Raw genomic sequence first — 27,158 nt, 5'->3', positions numbered from 1 at the left:
AGACACCCTTGCAGCCTTACTGCAGGCTAAGACACTGAGTAAGTAAGTCTGTGGCACAGTTTAATAGTTGCTTACCAATAAGCCCCTCAGTCTTTTTCATGTGTACCATAGCACACATGTAGCTATCTGAATAATCCATGGTATAGTCAGTGGGGAGATAGGCTATGTCTATTCTTAAAAAGTAACCTAAGACAGATAGGGTTGCCTTTAGAAAAGCTGTTTTTGACTATAATAATGGAAAGGAAAAAGAGTGAGAGTGAGAGAGGAGGAGGAGAAGGGAAAAAGAGGAAAGGAAGGAAAAGGAGAGAAAGAGAAGGGAGATGGGGAGAAGAGGAAAGGAAAGGGAAAAGGAAGGGGAGAGGAGGGAGGGAGTGGGTGAGAGGAGAGATAGCTGTTCAATTGCTACCCAGGAGTTTACATTAGATAATGCAGCATATCACTAGCACCCAAGACAGGTCCCAAAGACAGTTCCAATTTGGGAGCATGATGTAACCCCACTATTTATGTCACTACCTTAATCAGGACTGGATTTCACTGCAGCACCTGACCTTCTTCTGGCTACATTCACCACTTGCAGGCCCAGGGCCTCCGATACCCAATAGGAAGTAGGAAAGAACCTCTGCCCTAAGATTAAAACTCACTGTAGTTTTGTCTGTTCAAGAGCACTATTATCTCTAACTTCCTGGATTCCAGACCCTGCCTGCTTGGACCTATGGTGTCTGCTTAATCCTTTCTGCCTTGGCTGATTTCCTGGGAGCTGATCAGACTTTTGGTATCTACCTGATCTTACTAGCTTGTTTCTATCTCTGGAGATCAGACTCCAGCTCACTGGCCTTAAGGTATCTGTAAGCCGTTTTCTTGTCTAATGCAATCCTGGTCCTGCACACTCCTGGTGAAGGGGAAGGGCCCACTTTGCTTTGCACAACAAACTGCTCTGTTCAAATACAGTGGTTGGAAGTAGTGTCCTAGTAGCAGACATCAGCCCAACAGGATCAGAAATGGAAAGGGACTGAACTGGGCTAAAGAACCCGACTTAGATGGAAGCTTAAGCTTTGTCTCATTGGATCCTAGATTGTCATCAGTGACCAAATGCTGCTTCAACACAGTGTTGAATGAAGTGTTGGAGAAGATACTAGAGAACTGTAAGATGTAGGTCTTGACTTCAAAGAGCTTTGTAATCTAGTGGGGGAGACAAGACATGTACACGTGAAACGGCTGAATAAAAATTCAACAAATGATTGTGCTAAGACAAGAGCTGGAGAAATGCAGACATGGGATGATCATAGACATGGGAATGAGCTCATGGAGGATACAGGATCTGAGCTAGGCCTAGAAGGATAGGCAGGCTATGGATAGGGAGAGAAAAGGTGGAAGGGCATTTCAGGCCGGGTGAGCAGAATGAGCTCTTCCCTAGAGGGAGGATGGTGTGGAAGCTGGCCTCTTCCCATAACCTCTGTTTTCCCAGCTCTAAAATGGATACAATAAGCTTATCTACTTATCTAATAAGAAGGATGAATAAACTGCATTTCTTGAAGGCACTTATGCACAAAGCCAATAAGTTGACTTATAGTGAAAGGACTGAATTGGTAAGCAGACAAGGTATACTAAGGGGCCAGGAAGGCCCAGGGCAACAAAACCAAATCTAGACAGGGAAGTCTGCCTCTTGGGACTTCTTATCCTATCTGGCAACAGATTTAGGTCTTACACCCAGACAGAGGGGGCCCAATCTAAACACAGCATTCTGCATGATCCCTACTGGATCATTTATCTCAAGACCTTTCTAATGAAACCAATAGCAACAAGGAAGTATGACCTCAGGACCATGAAGGCTTTATGGCTCCCCTACCTACCACTGGGATCCTCTCAACCTTGGTGAACATTGTGAGAGGGAGTTAGGAAAATAATGGTTAGCTTAGGAGATGCCTTGATCAGATATACCGAATGGAAGTTATTTTCTTAAAAGGTGGGAAAAGTTTTCTCCATCTTGCATTCCAACTAGAGGTAAACAATCCTACAGACCAAAACTTTAGTTGAATTAGACACTGACTCACAGATCTGGAAGGGCCTTCAGGATCTAACCTATAACTCTTGTTATAACTCTAAATCCAATTTGCCTCCTGCTGACCACTTCCCCTTACCTCACCCTGGCTGGCCATGGCTTCCATTCCTCCTCTCTTTTCATATCTTTATTTAACATTTCTGTTCTGCTTGTCAGTACACCGTTCCTCTTTAGCCTCTGTCAGGGAAGTCTGCCTTAGATTGTAAGCACCTAGAGGGCAGGAAGGAGTTCCAATACAATAAATGTGATGATACTACTAAAATTAATTTACAAATTACAGGTGCTATGTGCCAATTAAACTATCAAAGTGCTACTTTATAGAGTTTGAATAGAATAATAACAAAATTAATTTGGAGGAATAAAACGTTCTCTAGACTATTAAGGGAAATCATGAAAAACAAAAGTAGGAATGAAGGATTAGGACCCATAGGCCTCAAACTATAAGGCAGTAATCATCAAAACTATTTGGTGGTAGTTAAGGTAGGTTCTGGTACCGGTAAAGAAGGGAAAAGGAGAGCAATGGAACAAATTAGATAAGGAAAAATCAGAAACAATTGAACTCAATAACTGTGTTCAATAAACATGAAAAATATGATTACCAAAGAAAAACCACATATTGGACAAGAATTTCTGGGAAAACTGGAGAGTAGTCTGGCAGAAATTAGGTCTAGACCAATACCTTACACCATATTCCACAACAAACTCAAAATAACAAGAAAAAGTACAAAGAGAAACAGATCAGGTGGCTATGGATTGAATTCTTAATCAAACGAAGGCTAGAAGCAATTACAAAAGATAAAATAGATAATTTTAATTACATGAAGCTGAAAAGTTTTTACATGAACAAAATTAATGAAATTAGGATTAGAAGGGATCAAAAAGACTTTTCCATCAAATATCTCTGATCATGTCATCGAGTGTTTCCCAATGCCTGATTGTAACTGTGTTTGACACGAAAGGAAGATAAAATTTTGTCAGGTAAGCAATGAGGTGTTAGGAGTTTAAACATATAATGCCTTTTCCTTCCTCAAGGAAAATGTCAGAAGGGTCTAAAGTCTATTTAAAGTTGCAATAGCTAAATGCACAGATCTATCAAATATAGAAATACCCATGAAATATATAAATATTTCATAAATTTATGAGATACATGAAGAGGAAAGGCAAAATATAATGCGAGTTTAATTTGGCAACTGAATAAACCTAAGTAGCAGTGTTTAACACAGGGTACAGGGCATCTCAATAAAACCACTTGTAGCCACACAACATCAAGAGAATGAGAATAAGGCCCTCAGCATGTTGAATGTGCCTCCTGTTTCTACTGGAGGATATGGAGAGAAGTTACACAAGATGGGTAGACATGGGTGACGTGATCAATACTCTCCCTGATAAGATACTGCAACAGTGGAGAAATATGGATGGGACTGAGCGCTTGAAATTATATCTTTTCCATGAAGCCTTCCTTGATGCCACAATGAGGGTGATCTTTTCCCTTGCGCCCTAGAATGCATTTTATTTTGTACCTTTCTAATGTGCCAATGTATATCATAGTTATCTATTCTGAAATGACTCCTACATTAGTAATAATAATAGCTATTATTTCTGCAAAGCATTTTACATGTTATCTTATATGATCCTTATAATAACTCCACAGGGTAAATTGCTATTATTAACCCTATTTTAAGATTAGGAAACTGTGGCAGCGAGAGGCTGAATTATTTTCTCAAGTGACTGAAGCAAAATTAGAATTTAGGTTTTCCTGACTCTAGTTCATTGTTCTATCCACTTTGTCACAAAGTACCTTTTGTACTAGGTAGAGAAGTGTCGATGACACTTAAGGAGATTAAGCCTGCAAAACCAAATATATACAAATAAAAAAATTCATTAATGGAGATACAATTTAAAATCCTTTGGGGATCAATTTTCAAGATGTTCTAATAAGGGAGAAGATTCCAAAAGAATGGCAAAGTCCATAAATGGTATTTTTCCAGAAAAGGAAAAGGTTACCAAGAAGACATTTTAAACTATTGCCCATAACGCCTACTTTTCCATCTCTATGAGAATGATCTCTGTATAAATTGAGGGTATTGTTGGTGAATATATGAGAAAGGAACAAACAGGCTATTGTGAATATCTTTCCACAGCAGACCGCATTTTCACAGTTGCATAACTGGCTGAGAGGTATAGAAAAGATAAAATTCCACTATGATTATGGTTGTTGATTTCAGAAGGAAAAAAAAAACCTGACTTAGTAGAATAAAATATGGCTTTTAAAGGCTCTCCTGAAATAAGGTGCTTCTCACATCCACATTAAAATCATAAAAAAAAGCCTTTCCCCTGGCTGGCTGCGCGGAGCCCACACGATGCCCGGAGTCACGGTGAAGGACGTGAACCAGCAGGAGTTTGTCCGGGCCCTGGCCGCCTTTCTGGAAAAGTCAGGGAAGCTGAAAGTCCCCGAATGGGTGGACACGGTCAAGTTGGCCAAACATAAGGAGCTGGCGCCCTACGACGAGAACTGGTTCTACACCCGGGCTGCCTCCACGGCCCGGCATCTTTACCTCCGAGGCGGGGCCGGCGTAGGATCCATGACCAAGATCTACGGGGGGGCGGCAGCGCAACGGGGTCATGCCCAGTCACTTCAGCAGGGGCTCCAAGAGCGTGGCCCGGAGGGTCCTGCAAGCCCTGGAAGGCCTCAAGATGGTGGAAAAGGACCAGGATGGGGGCCGGAAGCTGACACCTCAGGGACAGAGAGACCTGGACAGAATTGCCGGACAGGTGGCAGCTGCCAACAAGAAACATTAAGACAAACTAGACCAGATTCATTAATAAATTGCCTTGTTCTTAAAAAAAAATCATAAAAAAATTCAATGATATATGTGACATCACAGAGATAACTTTTTCAACGATCCATTGAGTATTAAGTTGAGTAATAAAACAGGGAGAAATATGCTCACCTAAAGAGCCTGTCCATGCTACTAAGGTAACTTGTATAGAGCCTAAATATGAAATGGATTTCCCATTAATGGGAAATCATCAAATTCCCACCAAATTCTTCTATTCACAGATGACCCTATGCTGAATTTCAGGGCCTCCTCAATAACATTCAGTTATTTAAAAGAAATTTATCTAAGTCCCCTGCTCTGAAAAACAAAGTGGATGAAAAATGTGTGTTGCCCATTTTATGGCATGAAGTTGGATATCCACTGAGTTATTCCATTAGTACTACTATGCTCTGTGTACAGGCACTGCAGATAATGAGCTGGGCCCGCATCTGAATAGAGGGAGATCAAGTTGGATTGTAGTTGACAGACTGACTGCACAACACCTTCAATGATGCCAAGCTGCTGACAGCTGCAGAAGCTGATCTTTAAGAACAATATCCTTCTGGATATGAATCACAGAACACCTTAATCTCAGAAGACTCGAACTTGCAGGTGACCAAACTGGCAACGGAAAGCCACATGGTGGGTCTAAGTAGGAGGCAGAATGTTACCAATAATGGTGTAAAACAAATAAACAAAAAAGAGATGGGACAACCAGGTAACAAAAGTAAAGGATGTGGAATGGACAACCCAAAGGATGGATTGGTAACCATGCACTTTGAAAAGAACTTTCTAGCAGGCTTCTAGCACAATGAAAGGATACTCTAGATAGGACTTACAAAAAGCTGGATAAAAACAGAACACTTGTAACCTGCACCAGAGAAGGGAATGTGCTGGGAAACACAAAGAAAGCAAAAGATAGTCCTTGCTGTCTTATTCCCTACTAAAATGTAAGCCACAAGAGAGCAGGAACCTCACATCTCATCTGCATTTTGTACTTCCCCCAGCACCTAGCACAGAGCTCTACACACAAAACAATGTTTAATATCTATTAAATATCTCCAAATAGATGAAATCTGGGAGAAATCTCAGAGATTCATACTCCAGACTGTACCACGGTTTCTTGTTAGCTGTGCTGGAGAGGTCTCAGAATTGCAAGTTTATACTGGGTTGTCCATTAGATCAGTGGAATGTTGGAAGAAAGATTAGAAGGTGTTTCTAAGCAAGATGTTCCTCCTCAAATGGGAGGGGAGTTCTAAATTCAGACATGTGCTACATCACTAATATACTGGCATCCAAATCCTGAATTCTGCCTGGGGACTGGAATCAAAATTTCTTATGAGGAAAGCTTGGACAATTACGATATTTAAAGAGTCAACCACTCCTCATATGCATATTGTTGGCCTAGCTACTCAGGAAAGCAAACTGAAATCATTAAATACCAGGACAGCTGTTTTTAGGTAATTATGCAATATTTTTCACTTGAAAGACCACACAACAGAAATAGGAAGGGGAGAGATAAGGCCTGTTTTGATTACCAATTCCCTGCTGCAGATAAAGCCCAGATTTTTTTAATCATTCAGGCAATACTCTCTACAGATGGCTGAGAGCTCATGCTTGAGCGTCACTCTTGGACTTGACTTGGCAAGACCCAAGTCAGTGCAGTACCGAAGTTGTCCTAGGGAGTGGTCAATGGCAGGCAGAAGGCAGGAATTATACATGCACCCATTAGGATGGCTGTTGCAGGCTCTGTGCCTGGAAGATGCCACAACCCAGGCCTCCCACATGTTCTTAGAGAGGGAATGTGGTCAGATGGTAAGGACTCAGGACTGTTAGTTAGGATTCTGTGGTCCTGTTCCTGGCATCTGTACTTACTCTATGTGGATAATTTAACTTCTCTCTGCCTTGGTTTCTTCTTCTGTGAAAGCAGATGGGGTGATCAGCCATTTTGGGAAAGTAATGACCATCAAGGCACAAAGTGAGCCACCTCAGCACTGAGTGGGCAAGACAGGTAAGGCAGGAAAGATGTTTCTTTAGTAGGCAAGAAAAGGGAAATAGATCTGGGGAAGCTATCTAAAAGTTCATTAAATTTCAAATGTAATCAATAAAGATCCTTAGACTCTCCTGAAGGTTCTTTACTGCTGTGTCTTCTACCACCTTCTTGTTTGTCATATTGTCGGTGGAGGACACCAAGATGTGTAAGGTACTTTGATTTAGAAGCAAAGCAGAGAATTCTTTAGCTAGAGTACACCATAGAGATCATTTGGTCTAAGAGCCTCATTTAATAGCCAAAATAGCTAAGGTCCTGAGAAGTGAAATGATTTGAAATTTCATCAATCCAAGATTACATGGTTAATTGGATGACAAATCCAGGGACCAGGACACAGGACTCCTGGCTACTGATCTATTGGCTCTTTGACTTTTAAACAAGATAGAATGCTAGGCTAAAGACAACCAGGTTTTTCTCTGTAAGGAAAAGAGACCCTTTATGCTGCCAGCTGCCTTCTCTCCACAAACTCCCAGAATCAATCCAAAATCCCCATTATAGAAAGCACGGCTGCCTGATGAGAGAGTGAGCCCTGCGTGTGGTCACTGACTATGTGGTATTGTAACATCTTTTGCTGGGGCTCTTCCATTTAATTGGTAGCTTTTCTTTCCTGTTGTGTATTTTTATCCTGAGCTTTGGAACCCAAACCATAAGGACTGCAGCCAAAGACTGCTTCTTGGTTAATTGTTAACTGCCTATCACAGTAGGTCTCTGCAGCCCTGGTGAAAGTCTCCAATGGGAATGGGAGTCTCTTCAGCAAGTTCTCCCTTAGGGAGAAGGCTGGCCTCTTTGACCTGAACTGGAAGCTCTGCCTCCCAGGCTTGGAAATAAATCCCCCAAACTGTCTGGCCCACACAAGGCCTTAGCCATCCAGGCCTCCCCTCTAAGGTTACACTGGTAGTAAAATGCCTGATGTCAGCAAATCTTTTCTTCTCTTACCCACTCTGGGCAAAGAGGCGACGGGGATATTCCCCAGGCTCCAACTACCGTGACTGAATGTGGTTGAAAACTAATGTTCCAGATGTTTCCTCCAATGCTCAGTGGAACTGTAGGTTAAGGATCATTTTCTTCTTCTCCTTCACTGATCTAGAGTACTTGGGAGCTTCAACTCTGCTTCTACTAAAGGTTATTTGAAGGGATGGAGGGGAAAAAAAAACCCTCGGCCATGATTCTAGGCAATGAAGAAGAAACCTCTTGGGAAAAGGAAATGGGGCACTGGAAAGCCCATTTCCCATAGTGTGATTTCCAACACAACTAACACATCCCTCTAGTATCAGTGCCAACATTCACTTTCCAGCAATGGCGTCAAAGAAAAACCAAAATTTCCAAGGCAAACACAAAGTCATTGATAAGGAAGTCACTCAATAATATCCATTGCTTCCCAGCCTGAGGGTCTTCAAAGGAGATTCGCAAAATAAAGCAGGACCTAGAAATAAGATCTTTGAGGGTCATGCGTACACTAGACTATTGTTTGGGTACAGAGGCCACTCAGACCCAAATGGTGAGTGGGATTTTCCTTCCATTGGCTACAATACTTATGTTTGTTCAAGAAGAAAAGAGTTGGAGCAAGAAGACACGCATGTCTGATGCTAAAGAAAAGCCTGTTTGTGCCCGCTGGCCACAGTGAAGAGATTGTTCAAGAAGAATCCATCCTGAAATACACATGACCCCAGAGATGTTGCCAAGGTCAGTGTCTGCCTGAGTTGTGCCAACAACCCCAGGCACAGCCGCCCAGGGTAGCACTCAAATCAGGCTTCTGACCTTTGGGTGAAATGGCATTATCTATTTTTCATCTGGGTCACTGGATACCACCTTTCTTCATCACCAGGAAATACTTAGTATTTACAGGGTACTGAACTCTGTACCTGATACCATGAGAACTTCCACAGGAAGGAGAAGACTTATTCCTTGACCTCAAGAAGCTAATGATCTGAAGAGTATTTCCATGGATAAGTTCTCTCAGAGCTACAGTATAGGTGGGATAGGCTGTTTTGTAAGACCTGTACCTAATAGGTTAGTGGCTTATTAACACCTTTTAGTTGATGCCTTTTAGTGGTTTCAACATGTGAAGTGGGACAAAAGAATGACTAATCAGCCTCCCCTAACACCTGGCTCCAGCTATTACAGTAATGGTCCCCAGTGGGCCAGACTGAGGGCATAGCTTTCTATTATGGGAAGGTTCTTTGATTCAAAACTGTGCTCACCAATTAGTCATGTGAATCAGATTCAGGAGGCAGCTTTCTGTCCATTCGTGTGGCAGGGTATCCTTGATTCACAACTGGATCTACCCTTAGAAGAGACTTTCAGAACTGGCAGAGCTCAGAGTATAGAAGGTAAGAGATATTCTTCCACTCTTAGAGGAGAAGCTGAGAAGCAGCCTGGTATCTATCATGAAGGGATATGAATAGGAGCATGTGACCTAACTTGACTGACAATGTGAATGAGACTTCAAGACACATTTTCCAAGGTGTATTGACCTTACTTTCTTCCCTTCTCTTCAACCAGAAAAGTAACAGTCTTTTGGTTTTGCTCTAAACTTCCTGTCTTTTCCTTCCAAATAAGAAATGGAATAAAGGCTTGCTTCTATTCTCAGACAGTCTTTCCTTTTTGTTCTTGAGCAGGGGATCATAGTATATTCTCTCTCTGTCCCTCTGTCTCTATCTATCTGTCTCTCTCCCCTAGCCCAAGAGTTAGGAAGTCCTCAAGGCCTTGAATCAAGGAAGATCTCACTGAGTCTTGGATAGATATCAACTGTTACTCCATTGCCATCCTTTTTAAAGGAATAACTATACAAGGGTGTGCTGGAACTAGCTAATACCCACTGGGAGAGCTGATTGCTAAATTTTCAGAGTGAGCATTTACACCTCTGTAAGCCGCAAATGTTACAGATCAGAGCTTGATTTATTGTTTTGTTGATTGTCTAGACTTGAGATGGAAAAAATGTTAATAATTCAGAGTAAACTTAAAAGTGTGTCAGATACATTTTTTTCCCACAGAAAGCTGGTTGTTAAACATTTACCAGCATACTTTTGATTGCATGTCTTAACTGTTTAAGATCTATTTTTCATAGATTTGTATGTTTATCCTGAGCTAGGAATTTCTTCCATGAGCTTGTAAAGTCTCAATTTATGCTGGACTTGTATGTTCATGATTGAATTAAGAATTTCTCCTATTATATATATATATATATATATATATATATATATATATATATGTTTTCACAGTGCCCACTAAGTATCTAGTTCTCTCAAGCAAAATCAGACACTCTTACATCCAATGCCTAAAAAATCCTAAGAGCACTGGCCCTCCTCAACAGATGTGTATAAAGCAGGTAAGCTGGATTACACTGGGTCTGGGCAGCAACAGTGAGGGAAGAGGGTAGGAACATCCTCCTTAGAGGAGGTTCTCCACAGAAGCCTATATCCTCTCCTCAGTCCCCACCACCACCATCATACCCTGCACCTACCAGTGCTGAATTCTTCAAACCCAAAGACCAGGCCCTGGAAGATTTAATCCTTTAAGTTCTGGAACTCACATTCAGACCTATGTTGCACTGATTATCGAGGGCTTCTCATATCTAGGCCTGGTACAACTCACACTGCAATCTACACCCTAGTTATCTTTTCCACATCTACCCTGCCACCGCATACCCCTTCCCCTTTTCAGTTCTGGAATCAAAATCAAATCAATACTGCCATTCCTAATGGAAAGAATGTGTCAATCTACTTCCCTATAGTTCCACTCACCATACCTGTGATTATCATACTAAAATACCAACTGTTCTTTATAGATGCTATACTCTCCCTATTAGAATGTAAAGTCCTTGAGAGGTAGGACCATCTCACTTTTGTATTTGAATCTCGAGTACTTAGCATAACAAATAAGCTAATAAATGTTTTTCATTCTCTCATTAATTGAAATAGAGACCCACTGTCCCTCCTCACTTACACATATACCTTTTGTGATTTTTTTGTTTTGCTTCAAAGCTGTACATACAGTACACTTTAGACAGATTTAACTTGTATACAAGTGAGGCAGAAGGGAAGGGGAGGGGAGAAACATAATGAGAATTGCCCTGGACTGGCATTCTTCAGATATCATTACTATGATTCATTACTATGATTACTTAGATTGAGATCCTAAAAAATACAGAAGAATAATTCCTGAGAAGGTTAAGACCTGAAGCTAAAAAAAAAAAAAAAGACGTGAAGCATTCTGCTTATCCTTCATTTGGCTCTAAAATATACTTCTTTAAGAGGATACTTCTCTCCCAACCTCCCATTAGGCCCTACACATAATGGGTCTTAAAGTCTCTCTACAAGTCCCTCTACAAATCTTTTTAGGAGAAAGCCAGGAGGCCTATAGTAGCTTTTCCCAAATAGCAAGTATATTTATACTTTGATGCCTGGATGCAAGATTTTATCAACGTAGACAAACTCTCCACTTATGCAGATACTGCAGGTACTCATTTTAAAAATGGAGAAACTGAAGCTCAGAGAGTTTGATTTGCCAGTGGTTACACAGCTTATAAGTGTTAGGGGCAGGATCTGATCCCAGGCTTTCCTGGCTCCAAGACTAGCACTTCATCAACTGTACTCTGCCCCTACAGGAACTGCAGAGGGAAGGAAGGGGTCAATGTCCACAGCAGATCTTACCCTTTTCCTGCCCTCTGGTCCAGTTTCTACCACCCTTCTTCTCCAGTCCCTTGGGGGCATGATCTGTTCCTTCATTAAGGTACGGAAAATCCCCTGGAAGCTGAGAGGAGACTGGAGTTTTTCAAATTTTAAGAAACTAAGAGAAAACAAAACAAAACCCCCCAAATCCCCATAAAAGCACAGAAACTTAGAAATTTACAGAATACAGGTTTCTGATCCAAATTCAACTAAAGTCTAGCCACAGGGTTGGACTGTCAGGCACTGTTTATAAGGAAGCCAGTCCTCAACTCCTTTCCCTTGCCTCAATCGGCTCTGCCTCTGATCAACCAACAGCAATCTTCCTCTCTTCCTGTTCTAAAGCTCCCTACCCATTACTGATGCCTAAAGCTCTCGGCTCATTTGTAGATCAAGGATGACTGCCATATCCTCAGACCAGTGGATTGAGACTTTCACAATCAGTGCCACGAATTCCCCTAGGTTCTCCTTAATGACTCAGCACTCAGGTATTCCTGAAGGAGTAAAACATCTCAAAGTCCTTTGTTTACATTCCAACGGTACATTATATTTTAATCCTATACTACTGCCCAAGTTGTGAGGCCCTTCTCTCACAACTGCTACTACTCTGTGTGTGTGTATACATTTGTATACACACACACACACACACACACACACAAACTTATACCTAAGTCACTTCAGCTGTCTGGCGTTTAGTTGCAGGAAGAGAAACTGAAGAACAGATATGGAAATGGAAAAGCCAAAAAGATGTGGGCAAGGTCAAAACCATTCTAGGGAACTGGGAAACATGAGAAAGGAAGAAGAGATGAAGTCAACCCTGAGTTCTAGGAGGGAAATCCAAGGCAGCAGGTTAGATGAAAGCAAAGGGTATGCTGGAAGGAGTGCTCAAAATTTATAACCTTCAGAGGCAAAAAACATTAGCTGAATCACTGCCAGCTACTTTGAAGGCCTTGAAGCTGCTTCTATAGCCCTACCCTTTGGATCTTTAACGATGCCAAGCTCTGACATTAACATACCATGACTTGGAGGTGCTTTCTGAGAGTTAAGTTTAAATTATTTTGAATAATAAAAATTAATGACTCTCGCAAGGCATGGTCAGTTCAGACTAATGGATAATCCCCAAACACTTGTTTGCTCTGGAAAGTAGACTGATCCAAGTCATATGTGCATATACACAATCATCTACCCACAGGCACCTTGTCACATATATGCAGACACTTGGGCAGCTTCTAGGCCTAGCTAAACCCTGTGGCCAATCCTGCTTTGTAGTTGATATCCTTCCTAGCAGGTCAATGAAGAGGGGAGGCAGGAATGAGCTACAAAGAGGATAAGCTGCTCATGAAAATTAAAGCCTGCATTTCTCAACCTTAAATTGTTTTACAAATATCAATTATGTGAATCTTTGCAACAGCTGAGAGAAAAGGGGCGGGGGGAGGAGAGAGAAATAGAGAGTGAGATTAACTCCATTTTTCCAAGGGGGGAAAACATTACAGTGTCATAACTTAGTTAAATTTGAAGAGCAAGTCCTTGCTAGAGAAGAATTCAAATTCCCAATGCCTGCCCAATGCATCTGAAATACCAACACCAAGGTTTGGTTACTACATAGACCCTCAAAACCACAGGTGCTCGGTGCTCTGTTCAGCAGAGATAGAAACCAAACCACGTATCCATGTGATTCAAGCAAACTTCAGAGACTATTTTGATGTTGCTGTTCAATATATATCTTCTGTTCTGCTTTGAAATGGTTCAGTTCTAGAAGTCTTCTACTTTGGCTTGATCTTGTGACTCAAGCTTTTAAAAAAATAAGATGCAGGCATATTTAGGGGACATAACACAGAGCTGAAACTAGGGATGGGTAACTAGGACTTTGCTCTAGGACACTGAATTTAGAAAGCACTTGCCTGGCTGTGTAGAACAATGGAGCTTAGTACCTAGTTATAAAGAATTATGGTTATTCCTTCCACATCTTGGGGGTTAGGGGCACTGCACCCCTGGGTTCTGGAAAATCTGTGTAAAATTTTTTGGCTTTCCCTTTGTACCAGAGAAGAAGTCTGAATTTTTTTTCTTTTTCTTTTATGGGGTGTTTAGAGTACCTTACTGTAAAATTTGGGTTAAGTATATTTCTGTGTCGTCTACTGGCCTTTGAGTGTCATCTACGGCTTCTGCAAAACTCCCAAAGAATTCCCATTTAATTTCTTCTGCTGACCCGCGACATATTGAAACTGCAATGGGGAAAGTCATGATGTGGAAGGGATAAATACAGTGAAAACTGGGAGCTGCCTGACCATCTTCTTCCTCTCCTTTGCAGTCACCCCTAGGTGAACTCTATCCCTAAATCTTGAGTCTATGGTTTGGTATTTTGACTTAAAAAGGTAATTTGAGGGCAAGTTTCCTACTGTTTGCCCTGTTAACAGTTTATGCTGCTCCAGGTAATGGCTCTGAGGTAGCAAATTAATGATATCCATTCCACTATTTGGTTCATAATCCAGTTCAATTCAGTAAAAAAAAAACCCAGAGTGCTAGAGTTGAAGGGACCACAGAGGGGATTGAGGCCACCCCACTTCTCTTGCAGTGGAGAAGGTAAAGCAGTCAGAAGGTGAAATAAGTTGTCCACTTAGACAGCTGGCAGAGGCAAGACTAGGCCTAACCTAGCTCCCAGCTGTCTCCCAGTCAACTGAGAGACTGACTCAGAACAGGAAACACTGATTTTGGGGAAATATATTCTCTTCCTCAATATAGTAGGGACACACAGGATTAGAAAGAGGGATTGGAATTTAATTGGCTTCTTTCCTTCTGGATAATTTACATGACAACACTACAGCTAAGGTGGGAGGCTCTTGAGCCTTGAAGATGGAGGCCCATGTGTTCATGGGCATGCAAGGAAGGAAGGGCTGGTCTGTATATGTATGGATAGAGGAGAGGAAAGGGGTTTCCTTTGAAGTGAGGAAAGCATATCCATTCACTGTGCAAGCCATGGTGGACCCAGCTGGCAATTAGAAACCAGAACTCCCAATTCAGCCATTCATGCAAAATTTCATAAAACCCTCCATGCTCATATTTATAATAATTAATAATATGGAAGACGACTAATCCCTGCCACATGGCCCGGACATGGCTTCAGAAATCCTTATTAAGGAAACATGTGCATGAGGGTGTAGCCCGAATGCTATAGTTTTTATAAGGAAAAAAAAGTGTTTTAAGTAAAAAAAAAAAATTCCTTTAATTTTATGCATCCTTCAACAACTAACCCCTCATTCCCTGCATTCATAGCTTCCTCTTACAAATTACCATTTATGGTTATTTATCGATGGAGGCCCCTTGGGTCTATTGCTCACAGGAGTTGCTAGACCCCATTCTTCTCCCTGCACCTTTACCCCAAATAGTTGCTTCTGGATACAAATCACTTGGGGGGTACCTCGACTGGCATAGTACCATAGATTGACTAGACCTGCCTCATTTCATAGGGCATGAAACTGAGGCCAAGAGAGGTTAAGAGATTTGTCCAAAGTCAAATGGGTAGCAAGTGACTCGACTGGGCTTTGCTCAGTGACGTCAAGATGAGGAGGCAGCGACATATCTGTGTCCTGGGAGAGATGTAGGGGAAAAGAATTCTCCTTCAGAGGGTGCCTGAGCAATGTGTAATAGTGGAAAATTGGCAGCTGGTCAAAGTAGAGGTTAGGGTAAGTAAGAGAGGGGAAAGCCAGTCACACCTTGACCACGCTGAATAACTGTGGTCATTTCATGCTCTTGGTTATGCTCTTTCCTTATTCCATTTCCAAACTCCATTCTGTCCTACAAAAAAGGTAACTTGAGATCCAGCATTGCAGAATTTTAAATCTATGCCACTCAAAACTTCCCAAACTGGCTTCCCTGTAAAATCCACACCATTGCTTCCATAATTCAGCAGCTTCTTCCAGTGGAATGAGAAAAGGAAGGAAATCAATTCTCTAAGGCATCTTTTGGGTCTGGGGAACCCCAAGAAGATGTTTACAGATCTTTAAGGATCACATATAGTTCCCCCCAGGGCCAAGTTTATTTAAACAGACTGAATTGAAGATTTATAACCCTCCCGAATCCAAGGATGAAAAGAGTATCTCTTCAACAACAACAGAAAACCCACCTCTCATTTGGGTCAAGAATTAAGGAATCTAAAAGAGACCCCTAGCTGGGCAGAAAGGCTGCTAGGTTGAAAACATTTCAGGATGGGGAAGATTCTTCCCCTGCTGGGGGAGGGGATCCCAGCTGGTGAAATAGATAGAAAGAAGGGCAAATCTTTTTTTTTTTAATCCCCCAAACGACTTGTACTTTGGTACATAAACTGTATAAGTACAATGTTGGCAGATTCCAGTGCATAAGAAAGTAGCTGAAAAAAATGCATGAACCATAAATAATGCCAAGTAATAAAGGAGGTGAATGTTTCTGTTATTAGATTCTTTCATTGTATAAATCTGTTTAATAAGCAGGCTAGGAACCACTGATAGAAAACAGACCGTGTACAGTGTTACAGACCAACCTGTTCTAAAGGCCCAGGATAGAAATTTGTGCCAAATCATTTTTTTTTCTTTTGGTTCTCAACCAATGCAACTTAAAATATAATTGTTGTTTCCTTATTTTAAAATGGGAAGCATCTCACAAGGCCAGCTGCCTCTGGAGAGAGTGGGAGGTGTACTCAGTGACATGATGAACTCACTATTTACTGCTCCCCCAATATTTTTAAGGTGCTTCACTGTGTTAGTGGAATGCATAACTTTTACCTTATTTCTACCTTAAGAGAAATTAGGAAATGTATATAGATCTAAAAGTCATGTTTCTCAACGTACATGTACATGTACCCAGAAATCTACCCACATATCTTTCTTCTGACCCAAATATCCATTTCATATAAAGATACTCAACAAAACTCATAGAGGTCTTTAATGGACAGGTAATTTTCATCTTTCTGCCCTGAAGTTTCTCATTATTGGTGCGGAGTGTATGCGTGTATATGTGTGTATTACATAAGCATGTACATAGATAAACACACACACATATATTCTGGCATAGGAGGGGGTGTTGTTGGTTACTTCCATATATTACCACAATAAGCAATGCTGGGCAGTTGAACCGTGGGGACAGGAAGGCAGTAGCTCTTGCCAGCAGCCCTAAGGCAAGAACTAGATTCTCTCCCACGTGGGGCTGCCTATAGTCAGCATATAAAAGCTAGAAATGGGACTTCTTTGCTGGTGTTTATAGGCTGGCCCATTATGCTGCTGTTGCTGGGCTGGTTGTTCCTAAAGGAGGGTGTGACTGAGAGGTTGCAGGAGCCTGGCAGTCAGGGGTTGCAGGACCCTGACACTACAATGATGGGCTGTAAAATGAAATCATACAAAGTAACTGAAGGCTTGAGTAGGGCTATTTACCAAACAGCAATAAACAATCTAACAAGCTGTCCTTATAGCATTCTGTCAATTACCCCCAAGTACTTGCCACTTAGAGAAGGTAGCACACAAGCTATTTTCCTCAGTTAATGTTTTCTGATAGATTTTGGTACATAAGACCCACTCCCTTTGATTATAGGCCTCAGGCAGTCTCCACCAGCCCTACGCAACTCCTCTAGTCAGGGTCTCCCTGGTTCCCAGTCTCAGATATTGTCCCTCTCTTATATAAATAAAATTAAATTCAGTTTTACATGTTTAGTTACTGTATGACCCTATTTAATTCAATTGCATACAGTTTTGAAAGCTTCATACTGTAGAGTACACAGGTGTGTAATGTATAGTTAATTAGTGTAAATGTGGTGCTTGTGATAATTTCTATAAAAAGTTGGGTATTGGGCATCAGGAATGGAACCCCCATTATATTATTCTTAAGGGAAAATCTGATTCATCCTACATCAAAGAGCCTGTTATAAATTCAAGGACCACGTTTGCAATACCTTCACTTTGTTTGTAGAGTGTTTTTCTTCCTCTGAGCTGATGAATACTAACTCATTTATCTCAGCAGATGCTAGATGAGGCAGGTGGGTAGGTCTTATTTTGATTTTACACAGGAAAGAACCAAGACCAGACAGGTTACATGACTTGAACCCAAGGTCCCAAAGTACTAAGTTTCGTTTATAGTCACATTAATATATTAAAAAGAACTTGCTGTATATTATTAGGTTCTTTAGGGATATGTATAATGGTTAAATAACGAGCCCCAGGTCTTTGGGGAATAGTTCCCAAACTAGAAGGGGGCAGTTATCTTTCTTTGGAGAAAGAGCTAAACATGAGTCTTCCTGATGGAGTTTATAGAGCTTTTCAGGATACGTCAGTTAGTTACCCATGTGAGGAAATACTTCTTGGTGCCACCAGTGCTACTTAGGTCCGTGAGAATGAGGCAGGCTCCCACGCTCAGCCTCCCTTGGGCCAGGACACTTCACACAAGTGCACATAAGAGAGGCCAAAGACCTGTAAGCACTGCCTTATAGACCACATTAGCCAGCTGATCTAGGCCCTATCTGTCATAACAGGAAAGAGCACAGGCTCCTGACCTTTTTGATTGGCACATACAAGCAGGATTATTCTCCATTTCTGTGCTCTCTATTTTCACAGCAGGGGAAATCACTTTGCCTTTCTGTTTAGTGACCCTGCTGTTTTTGGTTGAAATGTTGTTTTAAAATGATTTATCCTTAAAAAGGCTATTAGCCCTTTGAGATCTGATCTGATCTTGTATGTTCTGGTTGGTAAGATAGTAGAACGCCTGTTCTAAATGGGGGGTCACAATCTACTTGAAGTCTCAAATCTTGGGAACCAGAAACACTGCAGGAGATCAACATCCATCTAAGACCCTAAGCAGATCCAAAGCTTCAGGGCACTGAGGGCACGAGAGAGGTTGGCTATCTCAGACACTGGGAGTTGAGAAATTTCTCCGAGTGCAAGGTATCTTCTAGGCATTCCTTACCTCCTGCCCTCTTGGTATGAAGCTATTGGGCTATACACATTATGAGTTCAGAGTGGTCTGAAGGACCAGAATATCACCTATTTGTTATTTCAGAATCCAAACAGGACTCCCACTCACATCTGCCCAATGGCTACAACTGTAGTCCTTTTGAATTTGGAATAGCCATTGATGAGAACTAATGACCTGATGCTGCTTTGTCAACCCAGGACCCAGAAGAGTAGCAGTCCTAATCTGTCAGTCCTTGAATATGAATCTATTAAGTGCCTACTAGGTGCCAGGCACTTAAGTGCTGTAGATACAAAGAAAGGCAAAAGACAGTATCTGCTCTCAAGGACCTCATGTGGAAAACAACATAAAACAATTGTGCACAAACTAGCTACGTACAAGATAAATTAGAGAAAATCAACAAAGGGAAGGTACCATGGCAGACAAACTCAGTTCCTGCTCTCATTAACTCTCTGATTTAGTCACTGGCTGCTAAAGCAAAAATTCCTCCCTCCTGCTACCTCTCATTACACAGTCCATAGTCTATATCAGCCTCTGTCCTCCCATTTCTTTCCTTCCTTGCTTCCTTTTCTCCCTCCCTCCCTTCCTTTGTATACTTCTGCTCACCGGGCTACTTCCCTGACTGATGTTGCAATAGCCTACGAAGTGGTCTCCCTGATTCAAATAATTCTTTTCTTTAGTCTGTGTTCCACATAGTTGACAAATTAAAATTCCTAAGAGACAGGTCTGACTATAAAGCATTTTCCTGTTCAAAAATTTTCAGTGTTTCCTTATTGCTTCTAGGATAAAATATAAATAAATTCCTCCACTTGGTATTTAAAGTTCTCTTTTAAAAAATGACCCCCACCTATTTTTCCAGACATTTCATATTGCTCCCTTTATGTACTCTATGTGCCAGACAAACTGAACTTTCCCTAAGACTTGATGTTCTATTTCCTGCTTTCTTCCTATGTACAGATTGTTTCCCAAGCCTAGAATGCACTTCCTCTTAACCTCTGCCTCTTAGACTCTCAGAAGAGCTTCCTTCAAAGGTTCATCTCAACAGTCACTCTCTAAGAGAAACCTGCTAGTTGCTTTTTCCTTCCTTAAGTGACATTATATTGACTTGTAAATTTAGAACTAAAGAGAATCCTAGAAGTCACCTAGTTTAACTTTCTTATTTTGCAGATGAAGGAACAGGCCCAGAGGGTTGAAGTGACATACCCAGAGGTAACAAGTAATGGAACTGGGATTTTGAACCTAAGCCCTCTAATGGCAAATCTAACACTCTTTCTACAGTATCACGATACTTCCCTTACCTATTCTGTCATGTATCTCCCAGTAGAATTTACATTCCTTGAGGGCGGAGACTTTTATTTTTGTCTTTGTATTCCCAACACTTAATACCATGTCTTACATATAGTGCTTAAACATTAAAACTTATAATATTATAATAAATTATATATGTATATATAATGAGTAATTAGGTGGCATACACCTCCCCACACATATACACACACACACACACATACACACACATACGAAATGGGCAGTTAGGTGGCATAGTGGATAGAACACTAGGCTTGGAGGTTTGGAACCAGAAAGACTCATTTTCATGAGTTCAAATCTAGCCTCAGACCTTACCAGCTGTGTGACCCTGGGCAAGTCACTTAACCCTGTTTGCCTCAGTTCCTCATCAGTAAAATGAGGTGGAGGAGGAAATGGTGAATCACTCCACTACCTTTGCCAAGAAAAATCCAACTGGGATCACAGAGTGCTGGACACGACTTAACAACAAATGTATAATTAGTAAGGGGAGCACTGCAAAGACATTTTAATTCGTAGAAAAATATAGGAAGTAGAAGTGTGAAATGTGGTAGGGTATTAAGCCCCCCTTTTTCCCCTAAACTCTTCCCCTAAACTTCCCCCCCACTCTTCCCCACAGTAAAGTGGAAACTGGCAAGGAAAATCTCCCACTGGGGAAACACTTGTCATGGAGTGTGCGGGCTGTTTGATACTGCTTCTGCAGTCACACTGCGTGATCAACAATCCCTCAGTCTGCTTCGAAAGCTTGTAGACGAAGAGAATAGAGAAACTAAAAAAGAATGGCAAGGCCGTTCCTTAAATTAGCCTTTACACCACCCAGATAGACCTCTGGTGACTGTGATGGAAGACATCTATATGTGGGCAGTTTGCTCCCTCCTTCTCTGGCTGTAGCAGCTGGGGCAATCGGCCTTGATGCTTTTAATGAAAAATTGGCCTCAAGTCCTAGATCCATTCTGAGAGGAGTCTGATACCAAGATAAGGATTAAGAATGAGTTAGAGACTTCTCTATTCTACCAGAACTTGGGGATAAAAACCAGGATTAGAGTAAGCAATGGTTTATAACAATTATTAGCGGGTAAAAAATCCAGTGGTTATCTATTTTCTTTTTTTATGTTTGCAATATAGATATGCACTTAAAATCGTGTTTAGTATTGATGTTTGTAAATAACACTGAATAGAGAGCGCGATGAATAGAGAGCTGGCCTCAAAGGCAGGAAGCTCTGGGTTCAAGTCTCACCTCTGATACATAATGGCTGTATGACCTTGAGCTAATCACAAAGTCTCAACTCTTCGGGCAACATTTTTAAGGTTACAAGTTGCAGATGAGGTGATCTTCATTGGAAAGAAAAGTTCCCTATTCTAAGAAAACACAGATTTGGCCCAAAAAACTACTGACCATGTTTAGCTTTTGCTTTAAATTTTTTTTTAAATAGAGGAAAACTGATCCTTTCACTCAGGAAACCATATCTTTGGTGAAAACTGAGATGTTTTCATCATGTGGCTATAACCAAGGGACCACTGTTCACTTAGTGGTGGTGTACCCTAATTGCAGGCAAAATACTGGGAGTAAATAAATAGCCTCTTAAGTGCTGAACTTGCAAGTTTACCAATGTAAAGTGATGACAGAAATATCGCAATGGTTAAAATAATAATAGCATCACATTTGTGGAGTATTGTGGCATATCCCAGGTCCTCCTGCCTTGAGGCCAACTCTATATGTACCCCAATGCTTCTCCATGTTATTAATAAACACTCAGCAGTAATAAACATTATTTCAAAAGTCTATCTATCTGCATATGTCTTTACAGTATCTCTCAAAAATAAGTACAGCAAATATTTCATTTTACAGATGAGGAAACAGAGGTCTAGACATGTGAAGGGATTTGGCCAAGGCCATAAAACTGGTAAGTGGCAAAGCAGAGCTCGGGTCTTTTGATTCCCAGTCTGCAGCTCTTTCCCCTCCACCAGGGTTTGGGTCTCCACTGTATGTTAAGTAAATGTGTTTGGGAAATGCAAACACACTCAGTGTCTGTGTCTTGGACCAAATGGACTGATGGATCTCTGTGCTAGGACCTGCTGCCTCTTCACATTATTCATGGTAAAATACAATAAAGAGGGAAATTTGGTGGGAAAAGGAAACAATGCCCTATGATGTATTTCAAAAACAACCAGAGATGCCACAAATGCTTAATTAAGAATTGACTGTATCTCCAAGTCTCCAATCAGGGACATGGCCCCTGGGGTACGACTGGGACTCCTCAGACTCTCCACACCGGGGAGTGCCGCAGAGAGGGGGGCAGCATAATGCAGTGGAATGATTTGGAGTCAGACGGCCTCGGCTCTTCCACAGACTCTCTGTGTGACCCTGGCCACAATACCGAGCTTCTTCCTGTGTGAGGGGAGCAGGTTGGACTAGATGGCTGCTGAGGCCCTTTCCAGCTCTAGACTGATGATCTTATGACTCAGGAGGCACCACTGACTCAGGAACTGCTGTTTGGTCCATGGCTGCCATGACCTCTCTTGTAGAACAGGGTACTTCTTCCCTTCTGGGTAGGGCAGTTGTCATCAGCCCAGCTTCTAGTGCTAATAGTAATTCAGATTCGCATGGTGTTTGGAGACTTCTAAAGCACTTTCCTTATAACAACTAACTGCTGTGTTATTCTCAGCATTTTAAAGATAAGGAGGCAGAGGCAGAGATCAGTAAAGTGCCCTGCCTAGCTAGGATCACATTAAGTGTTAGAGCTAGGATTTGTTGAGTTCAGGTCTTCTGACTCCAAAATTCAGGGCCCATCCCATCACACTATGATGCCTGCCAGTTGTGGTTGTGTCTCCTAGTTTTAATGGGATTTCCCCCCACCCTCTGTGCCTACTGATATTCTTGGTAGTTTTGTCCCAAATAGAATCCATTCACTTAGTCACTCATTCATTCAATCAGTCATTAAGCAGACACCAATGCCTACTTGTTCCTAGTATTGCACTAGGTACTATGGAGGAACACTGTTCATAGGAAAGTGAAGAGAGGACCAGTCAAGTGCTGATGGGAACTAATTCCCCACCCCCCAAGATGAGATGGTATAGACAGCTATAATGGGAAATGACGGCAGGAGGAGAAAGCACCACAGTCCAATTAACAACAGGTGGTGAGGCTGTCAGTCCAAATCATCATCCTGAAAGGGGAGCAAAGATCCAGCTGAACCTAGATTAGGACTCAGACTCCATAAATCCAAAGGCACTAATTGCTCAGGGTAACACATATGTTTCTTTTCACTAAGGGATTGGGTCCCCAAACATGGTGGCTTGTTTAAATTTTTCCCCCAGTCTGTGATAGGAAAGGGCTTTTTTCTTTTTTGGACAGATGAAATTTCTGAGATGTCAGCTCTGAAAATGCCCATCAGCCAGGCTTCCTGCCCCTGAGTTTGGGTTGCCCATAAGGCCTTTTATAATGCTTCACAAATAAATTCAAATCAATCCTTCGAAAAAATAATAAAATCTTTGTCTTTGCAGAGCCAGCAGAACTATTCATCCAGGTGGTAATGCCTGGTGCACTCTTTAGTCACGCTGGGAAGAACAAGTACAGTACGAGGTTAGTGGGAAGGAGCTGTCAGTCAGGGAGGGGGCTCCCTTCATCATAGTAATTTTCCTTGTATTTCTTAACGTAACAACTAACATTTACATGGCACTTGAAGGTTTGCAAAGTGTTTTACATCTATTATCATATTTGATTCGATTTGATCTTCATAGGATCTGGAGAGAGAAAGAATTATCCATTTCAAGTTTCTCATCCTCTGGATAAGGGACCTGAATGCCCAGGGAAGGGAAACAGGACTTGTCCTAAGGCATGCAAGGAATAGACTAGAGCTGGGATCAAAACTCATGCCCTTGGGTCTCAAGTTCAGCGCTCTGCTCACTACCTTTCACAGCATGACCTTTCAAGCATGACTTACAGCACTGGGCCATGAGGTTGGCCCTTGTAGAAATTACCCTTGAAGGTCTTAAAGCCTGATGGACCTTCAATCCCACCCCTTTATTTTCCTGGGAAGGAAAAGCGAAGCCCAGAGAAGGGAGGTGAGTTGCCCAAAGTCACATAGGCAGCAGAGATGCAATTTGAGTGTAGGTCTCCTGTCACAATCCAGTGCTCTGTTAGCCACACTGGCTGCATACTGCTGCTGGGGCTGCTGTTGTGGTTTGTCCTTCGTTTTCGAAGAGGACCAATGACATCATGGGGTGATGTCTTGACTCTCGTATGAATCGGATTTAAGTGAGGCAGAGCTGCACAAAGCCATCAGCGTAAATTTCTCTTCCAGAGTCATCAAAGTCCAGTGGACAAGACCAAAGTCAAGCAAACTAGAGATGGCCTGGGATGCAGTGGATGACCTTGGCATCTTGCATTTCTGACCAAGCTCTACACGCTCCACAGCACCTGCTTCAGCTGCCTTCATGGCTGTTGGAACTAACTGTTTTCATCTGTCCATTCCACGGGGGGAAGTCTTCATATGCTTGGGGCAGACATCCCCCTAATTCACCAATGGGTTTGAGGCCTGTCAGTTTACCCTCATCCTGGTTTAGACCTTGTCTGTGGTATTTAAAGAGGACTAGCCCTTCTGGTGACAGGGCTGAAATCTCCTCTGAGAGAAAAGAGACCAAGATCATTGGACCCATCTGTAGGAGCAGCAAGCACCTAGGATGTCATTCAGGCCTGGAAACTCCAGAGGCTCTGACAGAGGAAGCTCATTTTTCTTTCAATCCTGCCTTTACCTAGGTTCCGTCCTCACTCTTGCTCATTACTTTTATTTTTTTCTTTAGATTTATTGATTTAGTATAGATGACAGGATCATAGATTTAGAGGTGGAAGAGAACCTAGAGACCATTGAATCCAACCCCACAATTTTATAGATAAGGAAACTTGGGCTTGGAAATGTTAAGGGGTTTACCATCTTCCTGAGAGAGATTGTAGAGTTATTCTTACATAGACAAACTGAGGAGTGAAGGGAGAGATTCTCAGTTTCCTTTTACAATAGGATATAATGAGACTTGGTGGATGAAAAACCAGGTAAAGTCACATACCAAGCAGTGTCAGAACCCAAACCAGAAGTTTGTATCCTGATTCCAATATAAGGTCCACTGAACATGCCTTCATAGGCATGCTTCATAGCTGCCAAGGCAAGTGTTCCTCACTCTCAACTCAGTCTCAAACTGCTAAGTGGAACACTAAGGGAAAAGAGCAAAATTTACCTTTAGTCATTTACAGTTCTGTGGTTAATACGCTGAAGGGTCTATATGTATGAAGTGGTCTCAAATTGCACATCTTGTGTCCAATGAATCATTCCCAAGTCTCTTTAAGGTGTTCTGACAATGAGACTTCACAGCTACCAAAGGGGCAATCAGTTATGACACCATAAATCAGAGGTTAAGAAGACTGACATATTAAAAACCAAGAAGGATGATAGCAACAATAATGTAAATAATAAGAAAGGTAGCATAGTATAATGACCCAAGTGCTGGACCTGTAGTCTAAAAGACTTGAATTCAAATCCTGCATTTGATACCTCCTAGCTATGTGACCCCAAATAAATCACTAAACCTCTCTGAGCTTCATACGTTCAATGGGGAGGGGAGGGGTAATAATACCTGTAGTAGTTACTCCACAGAACTGCTGAGAAGTGCAAATGAAATAGTGGATATGCAGAACTTTTCAAACTCTAAGTATTGCAGAAATGCCAGTTATTGAGGGATGTTCATCAATTGGGAAATGGCTGAACAAGTTGTGGTATATGTTTCAATGGAATATAATTGTGCTATAAGAAATGAAGAGCACAATAATTTCAGAAAAACCTGCAAAACTTACATGAACTGATGCAGAGTGAAATTAGCAGGACCAGGAGAACATTGAACAAAGTAACAACAGTGTAGTATGAGAAATAACTGTGAATGATTTAGCTAGTCCCAGCAATACAATGATCGAAGAAAATCCCAAAAGACTCATGATGAAAAAAATGCTATCTGCTTCCAAAGAAAGAACTGATGGTATCTGAATACAAACCAAAGCATATTATTTCTCACTTTCTTTCCTCCTCTCATTTTTTTTTGGTTTGAGTTTTCTTCTGCAAAATGACTACTGTGGAAATAAGTTTTACATGATTACATATGTATAACCTATATCAGATTGCTTACTGTCTTAGGGAGGGAGAGAGTAAGGAGTCCAGGATAACACATGGCTCTGGGAGGATGGCGGTACCTTTAACAATAATGGGGAGGTTAGGAAGAGGGGGAGAGGATAATGAATTCAGTTTTAGACATGCTGAGTTTAAGTTATCTTTGGCACATTCAGTTTGAAATGTCTAGTGGGCAGATGAAGATTTGAGACTGGAAGTTTATGATTTATAGAGTACTTATTTCCCAACAATCTGTGCGACTGCAATTTATTGGCCCATTTTACAGATGAGAAAACTAAGGCTTCAAAGAGATTAAATTACTTGCCTCAAATCACATAGTAAGTATTGGAGCCTGATTTCAAATGTCACCTGACTTCCAAACCAGTCTGCTCAAGGAATAGACTTGGCTTTTTAACAATATCATATGTTGGATTGTTTCCCATTGGGCCTCGGAGAATTAAGATCTATGCAACCGAGGGCACTAATGAACTCTTTAGATTTTCCAGGGAAAGCCGGGGTGCCATTATTTCAAAGGATAAATGCACATACACGGAATAACAGTTCAACTAGTCCAACCCCCTCATTTTACAGGAAGAAACTGAAGTCCCGAGATGTAAAGAGACATGTCAGGCATCATGGAACTAGTCCCAGACCAATTCTCTTCCTCACTGCCAGAGGCAGAAAAGCAGAGCTTTTGTTCACTTTTCCCTTGGTTTCGTCTTCCTTTTAAGGAGAAGCAATCAGGTGGATTACACCCCACCAAAATATGGGGCTCCAGCTTGGCTTTACTTCTTATCTACTCCAGAGTGTTGGACAGGCCCTCCTAAGACAAACACAAGGCTATCATATGCTGCAGCAGCCTGGAAATGAGGGGCCTTAAGGAAGCAAAGAGGCAGACCCAATGCCATATGAGGGGAAGGCAAGAGAGCCAAAGGCACAGTATAACTTTTGTAGAACCATAAGCCTCAGGGGATGGCATTTACTCTAGCACAACAACAGCCTTGAGACCAAGAAGGTGTTCCTAGGAGATACAAGTTGGGTTTATTGTAGGTGGATCATGACCAGGTCCTTTATAAGATCTTCCTCTGTCTTTAAGACAATCGCTAGTGGAAGGAGGGGGCAGAAAACAAGATGGAGAAGCCATCTCCTATTTCTACCCTCCACTTCCTTAAGGAAAGC

At 41.6% G+C, this 27,158-nt stretch overlaps 2 protein-coding genes across 9 annotated transcripts in view; one reads left to right on the top strand and one right to left on the bottom strand.

The window, feature by feature from the left end:
* The window catches only part of BCAS3 (BCAS3 microtubule associated cell migration factor), a 772,682-nt gene that overhangs the window by 91,224 nt on the left and 654,300 nt on the right, over positions 1–27,158 (bottom strand). The gene's annotated exons all lie outside the window — the stretch shown is intronic.
* On the top strand, positions 4,420–4,902 carry LOC118846029 (40S ribosomal protein S19-like). The gene is given in 2 exon segments (XM_036754183.1): positions 4,420–4,656; positions 4,658–4,902. Coding segments are annotated over 2 exon segments (438 nt in total). The 3' UTR covers positions 4,859–4,902.

The sequence above is a fragment of the Trichosurus vulpecula genome, chromosome 4, assembly GCF_011100635.1.
Source record: "Trichosurus vulpecula isolate mTriVul1 chromosome 4, mTriVul1.pri, whole genome shotgun sequence".
NCBI lineage: Eukaryota > Metazoa > Chordata > Mammalia > Diprotodontia > Phalangeridae > Trichosurus > Trichosurus vulpecula.
This window is presented reverse-complemented; position numbering and strand designations above follow the sequence as displayed.